The sequence below is a fragment of the Numida meleagris genome, chromosome 2 (assembly GCF_002078875.1).
Source record: "Numida meleagris isolate 19003 breed g44 Domestic line chromosome 2, NumMel1.0, whole genome shotgun sequence".
In the NCBI taxonomy this organism is placed as follows: domain Eukaryota; kingdom Metazoa; phylum Chordata; class Aves; order Galliformes; family Numididae; genus Numida; species Numida meleagris.
In genome coordinates, this window is record NC_034410.1 from 129,827,054 (window position 1) to 129,845,602 (window position 18,549).

Genomic DNA, 18,549 nt, shown 5'->3' on the forward strand with positions numbered 1-18,549 from the left:
GATAGTGTATACTTATATCTGGATAAACTCTACTTAGACTCTCTTCCTATGCTTTTAATAAATTTTTAATGTCTGTTAGAGGGAGAGATAGTGGCTTGCAAAATGTTGTTAGCCTGTCACAGAAAGGCATGCTCAAAAAAAATGAAATCACAGTCTGCAATTTTAAGAAATGTTTTATTATAAAGGATAGGAAATCAAATCCACTTTTTTTCTTTTTTCAAACCAAGATAAATAAACAGTAAATATCATGCTTCTGATTTTGATTGAGTTTTGCTTTTTGCAATACATTCTGCAAAAACTGCATTCCAAACTTGGAGACTTGGAAAAATATATCTGTTGAGAACGCAGTGGAAGATGGACCTCAGTCTTTGCACATAAATGAAGAACATTTAATAAAACTGCTGGAAACTGAGACAAAACAGCTCTGTGAAGAAATTGCTGAGCAAGGAGTAGTTTGGTAACTTATTCATCAGAAAACAGCAAATTAACCCTTGTGCAGGTCTATTTCAAATATATATATAAATATATACAAATACACAAAAACAAAGATCTTCCCACTTTAAAAAAGTAAATATCAAGTTGTAGCAAAACCAGAGAACCCTGTGGGCCTTGTGATCTTTAAGAAGGGATGATTAAAAAATCCAAGCCCTTTTTTCTCCATTCCACAAAAATAAACTGCTAAAGGAAATAAAAGCAGTTACTCTGTTAACATATTTGATCATCATTGTGCCCAATTTCAGTAACAGTTCAATGAACAAACAGCTTAACCAACAGACAAGCAACAAATTTACCACATTCAGATTATAAGCATGATCTTGCTCTTATTTTAATCAATAAAAATGTTACTTTTGATTTCAATGGGAGCAAGGTCAAGCTTTTTTTTTTTTTCCTTTCTTTCTTTCTTTCTTTCTTTCTTTCTTTCTTTCTTTCTTTCTTCCTTTCTTTCTTTCTTTCTTTCTTTCTTTCTTTCTTTCTTTCTTTCTTTCTTTCTTTCTTTCTTTCTTTCTTTCTTTCTTTCTTTCTTTCTTTCTTTCTTNTTTCTTTCTTTCTTTCTTTCTTTCTTTCTTTCTTTCTTTCTTTCTTTCTTTCTTTCTTTCTTTCTTTCTTTCTTTCTTTCTTTCTTTCTTTCTTTTCTTTCTTTCTTTCTTTCTTTCTTTTCTTTCTTTCTTTCTTTCTTTCTTTCTTTTCTTTTCTTTTCTTTTCTTTTCTTTTCTTTTCTTTTCTTTTCTTTTGATAGCAGAATTAGAATGAGTACAAGCCCTTTCCCAGATTTACTTTATTCATACGATTAAATCATGAGGGACTGTGGGCAACCTAACATCTTTTTTGTTTGTTGTGATAGGGACATTATCCTTACCTATAGTTGAATTATGCATCTTTCCACACAACTCTGCAACATTTCAGTACAACAGAATTCTTTGTTTTGACAGTAGAAACCTATAAGAAGTCTTCTAAAGTTCTTCTAATATTTATATCCTTTTAAGGCTTTGCACTCTTTGAATAGGATCAGGGCTGCATGTACAAATTAAATGACCATCATAGGAAATATAAACACGCTATTTACAGTTCACAATTCCTTATTTTCTATACAGTTCTGATGAGTATTTTTTATAGTTGTAGCCTAAGCACTGTGTAGAACTGGCATGCTTCTGATACTCAAAAATGTAATAATATGGTGAAAAAATGAAAATTTAGTATAAAAGTAAAATAATTAATGATAAATTGTGCACATGCAAGGATACTGTACAATGAATTCATTGACTTAAGCCAAGCATTTATATCATTTTTTTATATAACCTAACAATTTGCCTTCCTGTGTACTTTCAGTGGAAATATTCCATGCAAAATCCGATATTTTCTTTAGGATAATATTTCACAGTCTTTAAACCTTCCATCAATTTTTGTATGTGACATTCAGACCTCATTTAATGAAAGAAGGGAAAAGGCCCAAAATACATCTACATTTGTTATCACACTATAAATCCTAGCTCAGAGATTATGTCAATTATCTCATTTACCTCTACAGAGCAACTGATTTATGCTTCTTACCCTTATCATTCTTCATACATTTGACTCAGTTTATTTATGAGAAACATATCCTCCAAGGATTTAGTAAAAAATAATATTAGCACAAATTATTGGACTCTGGGATTAACATAAATCATCCATCTACTCAAATTCAGTTCATTTAAAAAAAAAACAATATTTGGAGTGGTCATCTTCAGTGCTTTAAGATGAGTTTTCATAAAGGAGTCTCCATAATTCTTTTTTTTTTTTTCATAATAATGGCATTTCACTGCTGAAAAACATTCTACTTAGTGGACCATGGTTGACATATTTCATATCTTCATATTCTGATGCTGTTGTTGAGTAATCTGCTATGTTTTTTGCATGTTTTATATATATTTATTAAAGAAAACAACACTAAAAAACAACAACGTAAAAAGCCCACCATCAACTGACAAGCATTGGATTCAGTTAGAGTAACTGGATTCGGTTGTTCTTCTCTAGAAAAACACTGCAGACACTTTCTTCTAAACCAAGCCTCCCCAAGCCATCAAGACGTGGGGTGACTGGGGGGGAGTTATTGAAGGCTATTGAGTAACAATGAAGTGACTTTGCAGCATTCCTACACGTTGCTTTCATGAAGCCCTTCACGTTTCAGACTATGATAGTAGTGCTGGTAAGGGCAGTGGCATCCTGGTTTGTTCTTGGATCCACCACTGAAAGCCTTTAAAAGTCCAAGGGCCGAATCATCATGGTGGTGGAACGCAAGGAGTAGCTAGGGCCTTTGAAGTAGTGCCACTTGATACCATTGAGCTTTCCATGGTTTTGTCCAGCTGTATAGAACATCCCATTGAGATTGGAAGGGCCACAGGCATCAAACCACCAGCCTGAAACCGTTAAGGACAAACAATTAACTGCAAGACTACTAAGCATTTCCATTTTCTTTTCTAAGTTTAGCTGATTAGCAACTTCTGGCACGAACAAGCTCATAAAACTCAGAAACAATCCTGGAATAGAGATGGTGAGTGTAATTTTCTGTAGCCAGTTGTGCTGGAGAATACGCCGATTATTTACAGATCTAGAAAAGTATTTAACACCTTCTGTTTGTACACCCTGAATGTAAAGCAAGAACAAGCACAATAAAGACAAACAAACTGCTTTGCATGTTGAAACAGTAATACAGTTTAACCAATTAATGTAAACAAACTATAGTAAGACTATAATTCAGAAACAGTTTGCATAATTTTACTTGTTTGGTTATTTGAGCATAGGCATGATGATTAATTTTATTTACTGGTATTTTCCTGTTGCTTTGACTGTGATTTTCCAGCTGCTCAGAAAGTTTACATTTGGTTACAAGTAAGAAGTTCTTGGCAAGTATAATTTCTGAATATGGTGGTGCTGTATTGTTATCACAATATTACTATGAAATATAATTTGTATTCAGAATGGTGTACGTTGAAATAGACAGAATACCTATGCATGGACAGATGGTTTGGTAGGTTACCTAAGTATTCATGTGGTCAGGTATCAGAATGGCCAACTTCAATCAAGGTGTGTTTGCTGCCCATACAGTTTGAGCACGAACAGTTATATTAGTCCCAGATTTTCCTACTACTTTGAATGTAAAAAATATATTCAGTCCAAAGCTTCCCAAACCATACTTTGAAATTTGCCAAACACAAACACTTTGGAGTCAATAGCGTCAGGAAGGTCCTACCTCAGATCCATTTGAGATTAGTTCACTTCTCTATATATCCTCTGTCCATGTTCTCACCTGGACTTAGAGAACTGACAAATGTCCATTCAAATTTAAAGAACCAATGGGGTTTTTTAGGCACTGTATTTATCTGTCTGCAGGTAGCAGAATATTGATAGTTAAGTGACTATTGTTGACTAAGAAAAGCTATTACAAATACAATTGATTGGTATCATAGGTAGGATTAAAAAGTGCTGTCTTTTCTGCCCCTTTACCCTGCCTATTTTTTTCCTGTTTCCTTCATTGAGCCTTTGAACTCTGAGTGCAGTCCCATATATTTTATTCTTTTATAAACACAGGGCAAGAAATGTCTTCCACAGGTGCTTGTGCTTCTAGAATGTTGTTCCTGAAGCTGCATTGTGAGACTGTTCTGAAAAGTGAGGTGATGCAGATTTTGGAAAAAAATAAAAATAGATCTTTGCTTTTTGACAGCAAAACACCAATCTGGTTTGCAGAATGATTCCACAAACTGTTGAGCTGGCATAACTGAAGGAGCAGTAAACTGAGAAGTTAGGTCTAAAAAGAAATGTAACAGCTCAGCAACTTTTCAGCCTGAGATTTCTGGCAAAGAAAATGCACGTAGAGCAATACCTGCACCTTTGTGAGGGCTTTGTTAACAGAGCACTGAAAATAAACCAGAAATACTTATCAAGTACTTGTGGATATTACTAACAGTGATGGAGTTTTTGCTGTCATTTTTTATGGCTGAATGCAGAAAATTCAAACTTGCTACAAGCACAGCTTTTGTTGCACACTGTATGCAAAAATATCATCTTGCCTTTAGACTTCTGCAGTAAAGATATGCATATATGTCTTTAACCAGGGGAGAAAATGTGGCCAGTGGTGAAAAAGTGTGATTCTTCAGATCTGTTTTAAGTAGATGCTTTAAGATAAGATTAATCTCTTGATTACATTCCCAAGATTTCCAATAATATAAGAACCCTAAACTAGTTAACTGTGATGAAGACATCAAATGCAATGAGGGTATCCTATTCAAACTACTCTTATGTGTTAGAATGGAAGAGCCCTGAGCAACATCTCCAGCATCCCTGCAGTATGAATTTGATGATTTGCCCATCAGCTTCCACGAGCCCTGAAGACATCAAAAAACAGAAGAAAACAAAGTAACCAAAAAGCCTACATAAAATATTTGTTTTTCAACAGCATGAAAAGTTGAAACGTTTTCATGTTAAGGTGAATTTTAGATTGTAATGGGAATTTGAGTTTTAAGGAAAACTCCAAACAACATGAAACTTGGCAAAAATGTGATTACAGTACACAAATTGACAAAGATAAACTAGGTGACATGCTGACTCCACTGAAGTAAGTGGGAGTTTTGCAGTATATCTTGATGGAAATAGATTTTTTTTCTGCAATACCTTACAGAGTATCTATGTAATATAGTACAGAGATGCCTGCTTCAGACTGAGAAAGGCAGAATGAATTCCCTGGCTGCAAAGAGCTAATACTCCCAATGCCAAGAACATATTAACCTTGGTGGTTAGAAGCTCTATTTGTCATAAAGATTTCTGTAGCTTTTCTACATAGTAAGCCCTATAGTCTTCATGAATCTTCAGCACAGGTTTTTATGCATCTTTCCGTACAACATTGCTGTACTGAATATTTGCTTTTGTTGCCTTTTTTTTCTTCAGGCAAATAAAGTCATAAAATTTAGGTGATGGCTGTTACTCTTGATGGTTAGATGCTCCTTGCTTTAAAAAAGTCATCCCAGCATTGTTATTTGTCCAGGACCCATTGCAAACCTATTTCAGGCACCAGTAAAGGCAAACAATGATCATCTGATGAGTGGCTACTGAACTCTGCAGGTGCCACTGTGGACTGAAATGCAGAATTTCAATTTTCAGTGTGGGTTTGTCTACAAATTCTGAAAATAGAATTAAACTGTGAGAAGCTCCTTTTAGACAATGAGTGCTGCCCTAGTGAATCTTCCAGTATCCTCATACTGACAGTGAGCCTTTTATGCATCTGTAATGAACACACTGTACAAGGGTATCCTAAATTAGACCCTACTACCACTGATAAAACATTGTCAGTGATTAGCCTACAGATCCAGTGTTTACTCTTTCCTTTGTATTCAAATTCATATAATTTATGTTTCTAGACTTGTAAAGTAATTTCTTAGAATTTGGATAATACTTAGTGGTTTTTTTTTTCAGAAGTAACACTTCATAGCGAAATCTTAAGGGAAGAATTTATGCCAGATAAATTCTGGCAGACCTTTGTTTGAATACAATTGACCTCCCTTTGATTACAATGATATACCTAAGGGGGTAATAAGCAAAGAAAGAGAAAGCTGTACAGATGATGTTTTACTGTAACGAGAGTATAATCTTGTAGAAACTTAAGACAAAGTTAAACAGAAAAAATCTAATCCTTATTTTTCAAAGCTGGAACACAGATGCAGTTGAGTTCTGTTTACAGTGCTGGGATGAAGACTTGTCAAGCTGTGCTAGATACCATTTCACTCATCTTAAAGGAACAGCAACTGATGCACAAACTGACTTTTTCGGGAGGTTTTCAGCATTGCTATTCAAAATCTGTGTTAAACAATGGAATGATTCAAAGATACACAAGATTTTACAAATATTTTGTGAGGACCTACTCAATTCTCACTTCATAAACTTTTAAATAATTACTTCTTTCAAAATATGCTTTAGTGAGCATTTGTTTTTGCCTACTGTATTGGACTTGTTTGTGAGACTGTACAATTTTTTAATTTAAGATTCTGGCTTTCCTTTCTTGTATCTTTCTTTAAAAAATAAAGAACAAATTTATTTTCCCCTTTATTTATTTGCTTCTTTTATATTTTTTTTCATAGGATCATTTCTCTTCTTCTTCCCATGTAGTCCTCTAAAAACTCTTCACTCCCCATAGGGTCTCAGATTATCACAAAACTTCCAAGTGCATGTCTCAACATGTCTCAAAGTTAACATCTTTGGATAAATGCAATAGAAATGTTTTTTTCCACAACCACAACTCTGTAGACTGGGGAAAGAGGAATAGAAGCAGTGCCTTTCTTGGTAGCTACGATGAAATGGGGGAACATAAAACTGAAGTACCTAAAAGAGATACCTGCACTGGCCAGTGCAAGAAACACCAAGAAAAGCAGTTCCAGGGCTGTGAGACAGTCTGAAACAAGGAAAGAATCCCAACAGTTAGATGTTGGCTTATTTCCTGAGGTTCACAGGATTTTCCTCCACTGAAGAAACTTGTTTATTTTTCACTACAAGGTAATGGATTTCCCAAATAAGCATCAAGAAGATTTGGAATAGCAGTAAGATTTTAACCTCAGATATAACTTTCGGCAGGAATGTCCATGGGACATTTGGATCATGCACGTGAATCATGAAGGGCAGACGTTATGAGAAATAATAGTAGAAGAAAGTGACTAATGAAGTGATAAAGGAGAGGCTTTCACAAGAATGTTAAGAAAGTTTTTACTTAGAAACGCAGGTAATTTCTTCAAGCTGCTGTCAACATCAAGTGCTTAGTTATTTATTTGAACTGAGGATAGCCTTACAGTCTTTTGTGGCTAACCCACTTTTAATAATTTTCTATTATAAGGAATACTATCATCTCTGTTCACAACAACGATCCTTAAGTCATAAAGTATATTGTCCAAACAAAAAGTAATTTAGCTGATACACTGCTAAATTGTTTGAAAGTAAGCTATAGAAATAAACATGGATCACTCTTGTAGACAGTTGCTCCCCTGGAGTAAAGTAAACTTATGCTTTGTGAAATCCTATTCACTGCTCTTTAATTACTGTTGTTGTTACCTCTGAGAAGTTGTTAAATGCCGCAATCTCTTTTCATTAAATAAATGAATTTTGAACAGTTCAGTCATTTTAAACCACCTATCATCACATTAGCTTCACAGATCTGCTGTTACTATATCTTTACTTGAATATGAATGTGCATTGAGATAATTTCTGCAAATTCTTGTGAACAAAACCCTACCTAATAAAGTAGTATTGCTCACATGAGTAATGATATTACTATAAAAATATAGAGGAAATCTTTTATAATGGTTATCTGCTGTTATGAATATAATTTTCATATAGTAGAAACTGTTGTCAAAACCAAAATCATAAAAAAGGGTTTTAAAAAACAAATGTTAACAGCTTTTGTTTTTTTCTTTTTTTGGCTTGTATAAATTGTAATTAAACAATTATCCAGAATACAGAAGACAGAAGGGAATTTCTAAAAATCTCAAATTCACAAGAAAGTTTCTCAAGAAAAGCATCTTTTTCAAAGGAATGCAAGGAAGAATCCATTCTTTCCAGTAATGAAGGATAGAACAAAATTGGACTAACTTAAACTGTCATAGACTTAGTTTAAACATCAAGAAAAGCTTTCTTACACTTAGTGTAGCCAAAATCAGTAACAGACTGTATTGCAAGACTGAATCTTTAACATTAGAAATCTTGATGATGATCAGAAAGACAAAAAATAAATGGTTAGAGAAGAACAAAAGAATCTGTCTTGGAGAGGAAGGTTGTTTCTGGGCCTATTTTCTATTGTTTGTTAGACTATTGGGTTGGTCAGACTATGACTTCCTTAGCAGCTGGTACTTGATACTCAGAAGATAAAATTAGAATTTAGCTGTCAGTAATGACGGAGAAGTCATTATCTTTTCATATCACCTGAAAGATACACTCCTTTTATAATACTAATAAATTGTGAGGTAAAAATAATTTGAAACTTGTAGACTGATGGATATGTTCTCATCTAAATACATAAATAGACTAATTTATAAGTCAATCACTGCTTGGTGTTCTCCTAATGCTTTGTTACTATTGTCCATATTTAGCATTTATAAACATGGTAATATAATGATGATGTTCTTAGTAGTCATACGTCTAATGAAGTACATCTAACAAAAATGTTCTAAGTGATGGAACATCTCTCCTGCAAGGACAAACTGAAAGAGCTGGGGCTGTTCAGCCTGGAGAAGAGGTGACCTGACAGCAGCCTTTCAATATCTGAAGGGGAGCGACACGAAAAAAGAGGACAGGCTCGTTAGCAGGATCGGTGGTGACAGAACAAGGGGAAATGGCTTCAAGCTTGAAGAGGGGAGATTTAGGTCCTCCCTGGAGACTTTCAAGGAGAGGCTGGATAAGGCCCTGGGCAACCTGATCTAGCTGTGGATGTCCCAGCTCATTGCAGGGACTAGATGACCTTTAAAAGTCCCTCACATCTCTAAGTATTCTATGATTCTATTATTCTATCATTTCTAGCATAAATCAATGCAATTCCAATAACTTCATATCTACATGGTGGTTATATTCCTCCATCTACAAAATGTTAGATAATATAAATGATCCTTCGTGGATGGTCCTTTATATGTAACATCTTTATGAAAGTAACGATAAGTGAAACATAAAAATTGGTGTTTTCCTACATAAATGGACATATACCCTTGGGATTCAGGCCAGATAATTTCAAGTGCACTGAGGTTACTACTTTCAAAGCTTTCATTTCAAACAAAATATAACAGAAGCTGTATTTTTTATTCTGACCAGATCACATATGGACAGAGTTCTACATTTAAACAAGAACTTCCCTCCAGGAAATGATAAGAGTTCTCTATATTGCTCTTGCCAGAGATTTGTAAAATTTGCCATATGGAGAAACAAGTAAAACAACAAATGCACCACTGTTTGGGATTGCCGTTGAGCAGCATCTCACCAAATAGACAAGAAATACATGAAGGACTGTTAAATGTATTCATGGGAAATGTTTCAGGCTCAGGAAACCCTTGAGATGCAGAAGATTGAGACTGGGAAAATACAAAGGGGAAGTACTATTTGTTTGCATTGTTCTGACACCCATGTTGAGGTATCTACTGCTTACTGCTGTTGGAGACAGAAGACTGCAAACAAATGGACCTCTTCTTCGTGTCAATTAAAATAAACTATTTAAATAATTCTATGCTTTTTCAGTCTTAGCTTGACATACAGAATGTCTCCATATCACTTTGGCAAGCTTAATACAAGATTAATTTTATTCTCACATGTCACCTAAATTTAAATGTCTGTGTAAACTTCTCAGCTTGTAGCAAAGGCAAGACAAACAAAGTATATTAAGACTTTCACTACCATCCAAGTTACTGAAAGTTGTTTTGAAGTGCCTGTAGGTGATTGCACAAACAATTTGTGCTCAGCTGATAGGTAGAACCTGGCAGGATGCTCTAACATGGCCTGATGCCAACAGATCTGATCCAGAGATATTAAGTGCTCTTTCACTGCAAATCAATCTGAAGGGCCTTGAACATCTATCCACTTCTTTTTGACAAGAGTTTGTTACATTTTAAGTGCTGCATCTTACAAAAAGCTCTGCATGTAGATCACTGGGGTACTCGTCTAGAATACTGTTTGAAATAATATGGGAACGCAATCTTTTGTTCAGCTTACTGTCCAGAGATGTTGCACCAGTCCCTTGTGATTATTTTCAGAAACAAAAATGATGATGCTATTTTGACAAATGTCAAATTTAAATGAAGAAATGATATGAAAAAATATACCTATTCTACACTTAGAGTAAACTGAGGGTGCTTAGTTGAAATTTTCCAAGTTTTCCAGAAAAAAACAGCTAAAACATTTAACTTCTGTATGAAGTTCGCAGGAGTTGAGAATCCAGCTCATATGTGAACATTATAAAACTATTTCTTAAAATCAATATTAAGATAGAGTGAACTAGCAGAACGTGGTTCTCAAAAGGACAAGGAGCACAAAAACACAATATTTTGTTGATGCTATATTGTAATTCTCTTTCACTATTTTTTTTTATTCTGGGGGAGAGAAAGGATAGAAAGGAGGAGAGAAAATATTTTTTATACAGACCAAATAAAACTGACAACGAGTAAGATCACAGAGAGAAATGTGTGTTTTCCTTACATTTTTATTTTCAGCCTTGACTGTAACCATATCACAGTCTTGAGCGTCAGCTTATCTCAGGCTTTATTCCTGACATAAATATATTCAGTTCACCTCATAGAGATAACAGGATCACCCAAACTGTCAAGATAGCAAGGAACCTGCTTTTAGATTTCATATCATTCATCATTAATGTGCTGTCTGTGATGCTGCCAAAACTAACAGAGAGTCTGATAACTTTAAAAAAAAGAAGAGCTTTTCCAAAACCTCTCTTGGATTGCTACTTTAATCAGTCTTTTTCTGTGGCATAAAACTGAAATCTACTCACTAAACTAATGTTTTGGTATTTAATTCAATTTTGGATAGTTCTACAGGACTGAGAAAGTCTTTTCCAAGGAGTAAATCATAGCAGTATTTGAGGAATAATTTAGCAGGGAGGTTGATCCAGGGTTTTAAAGAAATTTGCATGACTGAGGTCTTTCTCTTCCCAAAGAACTACACCTTACTAAGTGCTGCACAGCTGCTTCAGTCACCTTTTTTTCAAGGCCTAGTTGCATCTCCTTCTACACTGCAGTGATTTGTTCTATTTGTGATTTCCTCACTTTCTGGTAATTCGCCCCCCTCCTCCTTACTCCTTTCATATGCTACCAGCATATTCCAATCTGTGGTTTTCCTGTTGATTTACGGGACTGCTGCAGCAAAATATATGTGAATCTTTGTGGAATGGTTGTTCAACAGCAGGCTGACCTTAGCAGGGCATTGACCTGCCATAGAAGTCAGGGTAGGAAAATAAACAAAACCCACAGCTCCCAGATTTAGCTGTCTAGGAGCAGAGGTGGTTTTCCAGGCAGCTCAGATACATGAATGAATATGCACTTCAGCACAGACACGACTCCCATTTAGGAGATTCTCACTGGGCTCTGACCTGTCCTGGAAGAATTTACCCATTAGTTTAGCATGGTATCTAAGGGGAAAGATCACAGTTTTAATTAAAATCAACTATTGACTTCTTACCCTTTATTTTCCCCAGAGGTAACTTTTGTTACACAAATAGGAAAACACTCTGATCACTTGTCTGCTGGAAGAAGTTTCCTGAACTGACATTTAATAAAAAACCAACTCCTTCAAAGACTCTCCCACCTGGGTAATATCCAGTTAGGAAAGAGAATATGGAGGTAGGCTGTGCATTTGCTAAGAATTTCCACTGACAAAAATCCATCTTCTGTTATGAGATGATAGGCTCATATATGCCTGAATGTGGCCTGAGTTGGATATAGTCAGAGTGCCAGTAACCACAAATAATATCAGGTTTAAAGTCTGATCCAAAATACTGAATAATTTTTATGCTCCAGGGTTTTTTTCCAAGAAAGTTAGAAATCACTAAGGGAGATTCTCAGAAGATCGGATGTGAAGATAAGAGCCTTTCCTGGTTATTCAGTCTATGAATCAAAGAATCACAGTGCAAGCTTTCTCCTTTAGTGTGATGTCCAAGAGGTAAAAATGAACTTGCCCATTCAGTGACTCAAATAAGAACCAATTTACAGAGAAATTTCTCACTCTTTTGCAGGTCTTTAGGCATCTATATGAGGAGATAACCTTGGATATTCCTCCTCCATATGGGAGGGAACAGATATCAGTCAAATATGCTTCACTTACTGGCAGTCAGATTAATTTTGTTCTTTCAGCTGTCCAAATGTTACTTTTCTGTGATGTCCCCCACCCCAATTCCTCTCTCTCGCCTTCTGCATTTTGACTGTTCACTAAGGATGTTATTTTAAAAGTTACAGAACAGTTAAGTGCCACAATTTGAGTCTACAAGTCTTGCCTTTCACAAGTATGTGTACATAAGATAGCTGAATAACAGTAGTTATTTCAATAATAGTATCACACCCCTAATTGAAGTATATAATATATTTCACTTTCAGGTTCTGATAATTTTTAAACTTTACCTTCTATTATGAAGGCTACTCTGAAAGTAATGCCTCCTGTTTTATTATGCTGGTCCATGACACCAGAGGTGGATGTTGGTGGTGTGGCAGAGGTGGAACCTTCCCACCAATATTCTGTTACATTTTGTTGCCATGTGACCGATGGCAGTAGAGGGGCAGTCTGACAAAATGTCTGACATGGAAGTGCATATGAAATAAAGGTGTATCACTGAATTTTTCCATTTGGAAAAAATTACACCCATTGACAGTCAACATTCATCTTGGGTAGTGCATTTCAGCAGAGATGAGAGCGACATAAAAGACAAGTCACATTCCAGATGGCCATGCACAGCTGTCACACCATGCAGTGAAGAATATCTCAATCAGCTCATCCACATGAATTGGTGGATTACAATCAGGGAACTGTACAGAGCTCAGTATTGCCTTCAGTGCTTGGAAACAATAGCAGGAATGCTAGAATACTTCTGTTTGCCCCAGGTAGGTCCAACAAATGCTCACAGAGGAGCAGAAATAACACCGTATGTAAGTTTATCATGACTTAATGAACCAATACGAGGTTAAAAGGAACAGTTTCCTGGATTGCGTCATTGCAGGTGTCACCACTACAAGCCATAATCAAAAGAGCAGTCCATGGAGTGGTGACATGTGAATTCCCCGTTGAAGAAAAAGTTCAAGACACAGCCCTCAGAGGTTAGAATGATGGGCACTGTCTTTTGGGATAGGAAGGGTGTGATTCTTTTGGATTTTCTGGATCCCAGACAAACCCTCAACTCATTACTTTCAGAGTGACCTACGTTTCTATTTCCCTGCCCTTTCTCTCTTCTTTTTCTGAAGGATTCCTTTCCAGCATCTTATAAAGATCTTTCCCCCTTCTTCATTTCTTAATTTCTTCTCTCTTACTTTGCCTTTCTTGCCTCAACAAGAATGCTATCTTGTACTTCCCCTACTGAACTTGTTGCAACAGCTTCAGTACAGAAATGTACTCACTGCACCTCTGAATAAATACTTCCCTTGGGGAAGAAAACTTGGGTACTGGCACTACCACAACATACATAAAGAAAAGAGTAGGAGTAATAATAATAAAAGGAATTTTCACATAGTACTTACACATCCATGAATGCAACTTCATCCATACTTCTTGACAAAAACAGAGTGGACTCTTAACAAAATGTACTACATATTTTCAGCGTTGTACTCACCTCCAGTTAACATGAGAGCACATTTACACATGCAGTTGTCATTGTCAGCATCTTTTGTACTGAATTCAGCACCATGCAGGATCAGGCTACTCTGTTTTCCAGCTGTTCCACTGTGACCTTTTAAATAAAGCCTGAAACAGCAAGAGAAAACAATCAGTGTCACCAAAAGGAACCATAAAATATCCAGATCTCTTTGCATATGAAGTTTGCCTTGTACAAAGTACATTCAGAAACTTCAGAAATGTCTTGTGTTTTTGCTCAGTCTCTTTTTTTGTTTTTTTTTCAATGTATTTGTAGTCCCTGCAGGACATAGTCCCTGCACCGGGGCAGAACTGAGCACAGGAAATCCACACTGGAAAATGCAAGAAAGCAGAAGGTTTCAAAGACAGGAAAGGGAATGAGGAGGGGTGCCCAGAGATCTGCAATACATTAATACAATGATTAAGTATTTATACAGCTCGTCTCTTTACTGTGATACAAAAACAGCACTCCCTGCTAATGGCAATCACGTTATTAATCCCTATGCTTGAAAGTGTGTTTCATCAGTTTCGGAATTTTTAATTCCACCAGTTACATGACAAGCCAGCAACCAACTTCTGCCAAAGCTGTCTCTGAGTGATGAATGGAAAATAACTTATAGTTCAAGCCACAGAAGTCTTAATGATTTGCAATGCTAAATATCTCCTTCCTTAAGGAGCCTTGTCAACTAGTTGAAAACACAACCGTGAGCTAGGAATCTAAGCCCAGCTCCAGCAAGTAACAACAGCATTTGTGCTGCTCAGTGATGCAGTGCCCAAAATCAAACACACCAACTGCAGGGATGTTGAACGGAGCACTTCTGTCCTACCAGAGGAACAAGAGGGGATGTGGCCATGTCTGTCCTGAGTTCACAGCTACAGGAGATACACACAGAAATGCTGAAGAGAAAAAATAAGGTTGCATACAGTGTTTTCCCTTGCCTCTGTGTAAACATCTCTAGGAGACAGACATCATGAGGAGACTGACAATTGCAGCAAAAAACTACTTCCTGCACAGAGCTGCCTAAATCAGATATCTGACCCATATTTTTTTTGTAAAATGTTGCTGCAAGATGAGGGTATATTTTGCTAATAATATTTTCATATACATGAAGGAGGATCTCAGAGCCTTCTGGAGAAATATGAAGCCATAATGTCCCCATCCCAGGAGCAAGCCTTAGTCACTGGGGCAAAAGAAGGGGGAAGAAGCATCCTGTACCTATCTCACTGAAGCTTTGAAGGAATACAGGAGGAACAGGGATAACCAACAACATGATTTGGGACAGACTGCTCCACTGAAGAGAAGGTGAGAAACAAGCTTTTTCTAGGGTTACTGAAAAGGGGTATGTATATCTCTGAAATATTGAATGAGTCATGGGATCAGAAGTAGGAGAGATGTGACTTTCTCTCTTTGATTTACAGATGGGAGTGCTATCCTAGAAAAATGCCTTCCCTAACTTCAACAAACACAGTGAACAAGGGCAGCAGTTATGATTCACTGATTGTGGTTACTGCCTCTAAGATTTTGTTCAATTTATTCCAGAGATTTTGGATGAATAAAAAAGTAAATGCCTTAAACAGAATGTCATTCCTACATTTGTTTATATGAAGATAGATAATTTGCTTTAAATTGATCATAGTGCCTACAGCAGGGGTAGGGAACACTCCTAAGCCAGTCTGCTAAACAAATTAGTAGTTAAGACATTGACATCTTTCAGAGATTGGAAGAAGAATCTGTTTCCTAGACATAAAATTAATAAAATACAGTTCTCCCACAGAACTTTGGGTTTGAAGCTCTCCTTCTGAGAGGGAGGAGAAGGGACATATCAAGTACATGGATACTAGTTTAGTTGTCTTGCACGCATCTGTGGATGTTAGATCCAAACAAACCCAATCTTGTTAAACTTGTCATGGAACCTTGTTACAGAAAAACATCTTCTCTGTATCCCAGTGAAGCCATGTAAAAGTTGGATGCTGAGTTACTGAGACATCCCAAGATGTGAAGTTATATAACTACTACTTGGGGCTCTAGAGAGTCTAAAATTCATACTTTCAGACTGACTTAAACTTCACCTAATTTTCACTTAAATTCTTCCTATGCACTTCTTTTCTATCTTTAAAAATGGAAACAATAGATGCTACTAATTATACTAATAATGCTAATATATTAAAATAAAAACATATTAAGAAAGACAGCTGTCAGAACTATCCTTCCAACAGCTACCTTCATTTGAATTTGATGCTACTTGTTACCTGATCTGAATCTGATGATTGAATAACTTTAGGTTCAATCCTTGGAGTAAATTTTATCTATAGATAAGTATATACCTATATACATGTAAAAATTCTTGGATTAGAGATGAATACTTTGCATAGTCTAATACTTTTGGATTGCAAAGAAATAGATAAGGCAAACTGTAAGCCGCAAGAGAAGATCACGAACACACTCAGAAGCTTAACAAGGAACAACCAAGGAACAGACATACAGCAAAATCATTACATTATGCCATTGTCCAATCACAGTGGCAATTAACCCATAATTGTAATGTTACTCTATCACAGCATGCTTTCTTTCGATAAAATTACATTAAGATCTGGATTTGTTCATTGTTTCTTTGTTCCACATAAAGAAAAGGCTGGAATTAATCTCAACTTCATTCACTGGAATTTTGCCTTGTTTTACAAGCTGTGCCTAATTTTTTGCAGAACAAAATAAACTTCTCTGAGGTTGTGTTGATAGAAAAATTACTTTTCACATGATACCTGCAATCTGATTTCAAAATGCCACTATATCAGCAACACCAAAACTCACAGAAGTCTCATAAAGTCAGTATAAAAAGCAAATACTATTTACCTAAGTCAGGAAGACAATGCTAGCCAGATTTTTTTACTAACAATCAACACTATAAAACTCACTTAGTCCAATTAAAAATATTCTTATACTGAACAAAACACTAAAAAAAAGATCAGTGTGTGTGTGGTGGTGTGCAATGTTTTCCCCAAAGGGGTAGGCATTAGGATTACTTGCAAGCTCATACTATTGCACTGATATTTTATAAACATTCCACTCGGAGCAGACTTAATCTTGCCAGTTATGTTTGACTTTCCCTGAACACCACTTGTCTGGGTAGGTCTGCAATGACTTAGCTTAGCTCTAAACCTCAAGTAAGGAATTGTAGCAGGTCTACCATACAACAGCAGTGAACAGATGAGCCATACTCTGAGGCTACTTGATGAAACAGATAGGTTAAAAAGTGTCACAGGGGCCAAAAAAGAGAAAAACTTCAGTAAGGCCTTTGGTATGGTCCCCCATAACATCCTTCTCTCCAAATTGGAAAGATATGGAGTTGATGGTTGGACTGTTCATTGGGCAAGGAACTGGTTGCAAGATTGTAGTCAGAGAGTTGTGTCCAATGGCTCAGTGTCTGGATGGTGATCAGTGATTAGTGGTGTCCCTCAGGTGTCAGTACTGGAACCAGTGTTCTTTAATATCTTCATCAGCGACATCAACAGTAGGATCGAGTGCATCTTTAACATGTTTGTGGATGACACCAAGCTATGTGGTGCAGCTGATACATCCAAGGGATGAGATGCCACCCAGAGAGACCTAGACAGGCTCAAGCAGTGGGCCCAGGTGAACCACACGAGATTCAACAAATCTAAGTGTAAGGTCTTGCACCTGGGTCATGGCATCCCCCACTATCAATACAAGCTGGGGAACAAAAGGATTGAGTATAGCCCTGCCGAAAAGGACCTGGGGGTACTGGTGTGTGGCAAGCTGGTCATGAGCCCTTGCAGCCCAGAAAGCCAACCATATCAAGGGCTGCATCAAAAGAAGCATGGCCAGCAGGTTGAGAGATGTGATCCTGCCCCTCTGCTCTGCGCTGGTGAGGCCTCACCTGGAGTACTGCATCCAGATGTGGAATCCTCAGTACCAGAGAGACATGGACTTGTTAGAGTGCATCCAGAGGAGGGCCACAAAAATGATCCAAGGGATGGAACACAGGCTGAGAGAGCTGGGACTGTTCAGCCTGGAGAAGAGAAGGCAGTGAGGTGGCCTGATAGTGGGGAATGGTTTAAAACTAAAATGGGAAATTTAGACTGGATATAAGGAAACAGTGTTTTATGATAAGGGCAGTGAAGCACAGGAATGGGTTTCCCAGAGAGGGTGGATGTCCTGCCCTTGGAAACTTTTGAAGTCAGGCTGGATGAGGCTCTGAGCAGCCTGATCTACCTGTAGATGTCCCTGCTCATTGCTGGGGAGTTGAACTAGATGACCTTTATAGATACCTTCCAACTCAAACAATTCTATGATTCAGTGATTCTATAAAGCAGTAATATTTTGCTAAGGAACTTTCTACCTGAATGGGTGCTGCAAAAAGAGTTTGGAATAAATGATATGGTAAAGTTGGCACTACGCTGGGTCAAAATTTAGGCTGAAGCAAAAAGAAAACTGATACTGAAGCAGCTGGTTCTTCTGTTTCTGAACTTCCATTCAAGCCATATGTGCCAGAACCAACATGGTCTGAAACAGAACAACACTGTCTTGTACTAGTGAGTGATGATTCTGCTAGCCCTCAGTCACCAGTAGGTATCTTATAACTTAGGATTAGTTAAATTTTTACTGATAACAGAATCAAATTGGTTGGATTGAATCTTTAACAGAAGCTCTGAAGAACTATCAGGACAGGATTGCCCTGTTTTAGAAAAGACAGTGAT

General features: G+C 36.8%; 1 protein-coding gene across 1 annotated transcript in view; it reads right to left on the bottom strand.

Moving 5' to 3' along the window:
• ANGPT1 (angiopoietin 1) overlaps positions 1,169–18,549 on the bottom strand; it is a 159,667-nt gene continuing 142,286 nt past the window's right edge. The window contains exons 8-9 of the mRNA XM_021388672.1: positions 13,814–13,944; positions 1,169–2,894 (exon numbers count right to left, since the gene is read on the bottom strand). Of these exons, the coding sequence (XP_021244347.1) occupies positions 2,734–2,894; positions 13,814–13,944 (292 nt within the window). The 3' untranslated portion in view covers positions 1,169–2,733. The remainder of the gene's footprint in view (positions 2,895–13,813; positions 13,945–18,549) is intronic.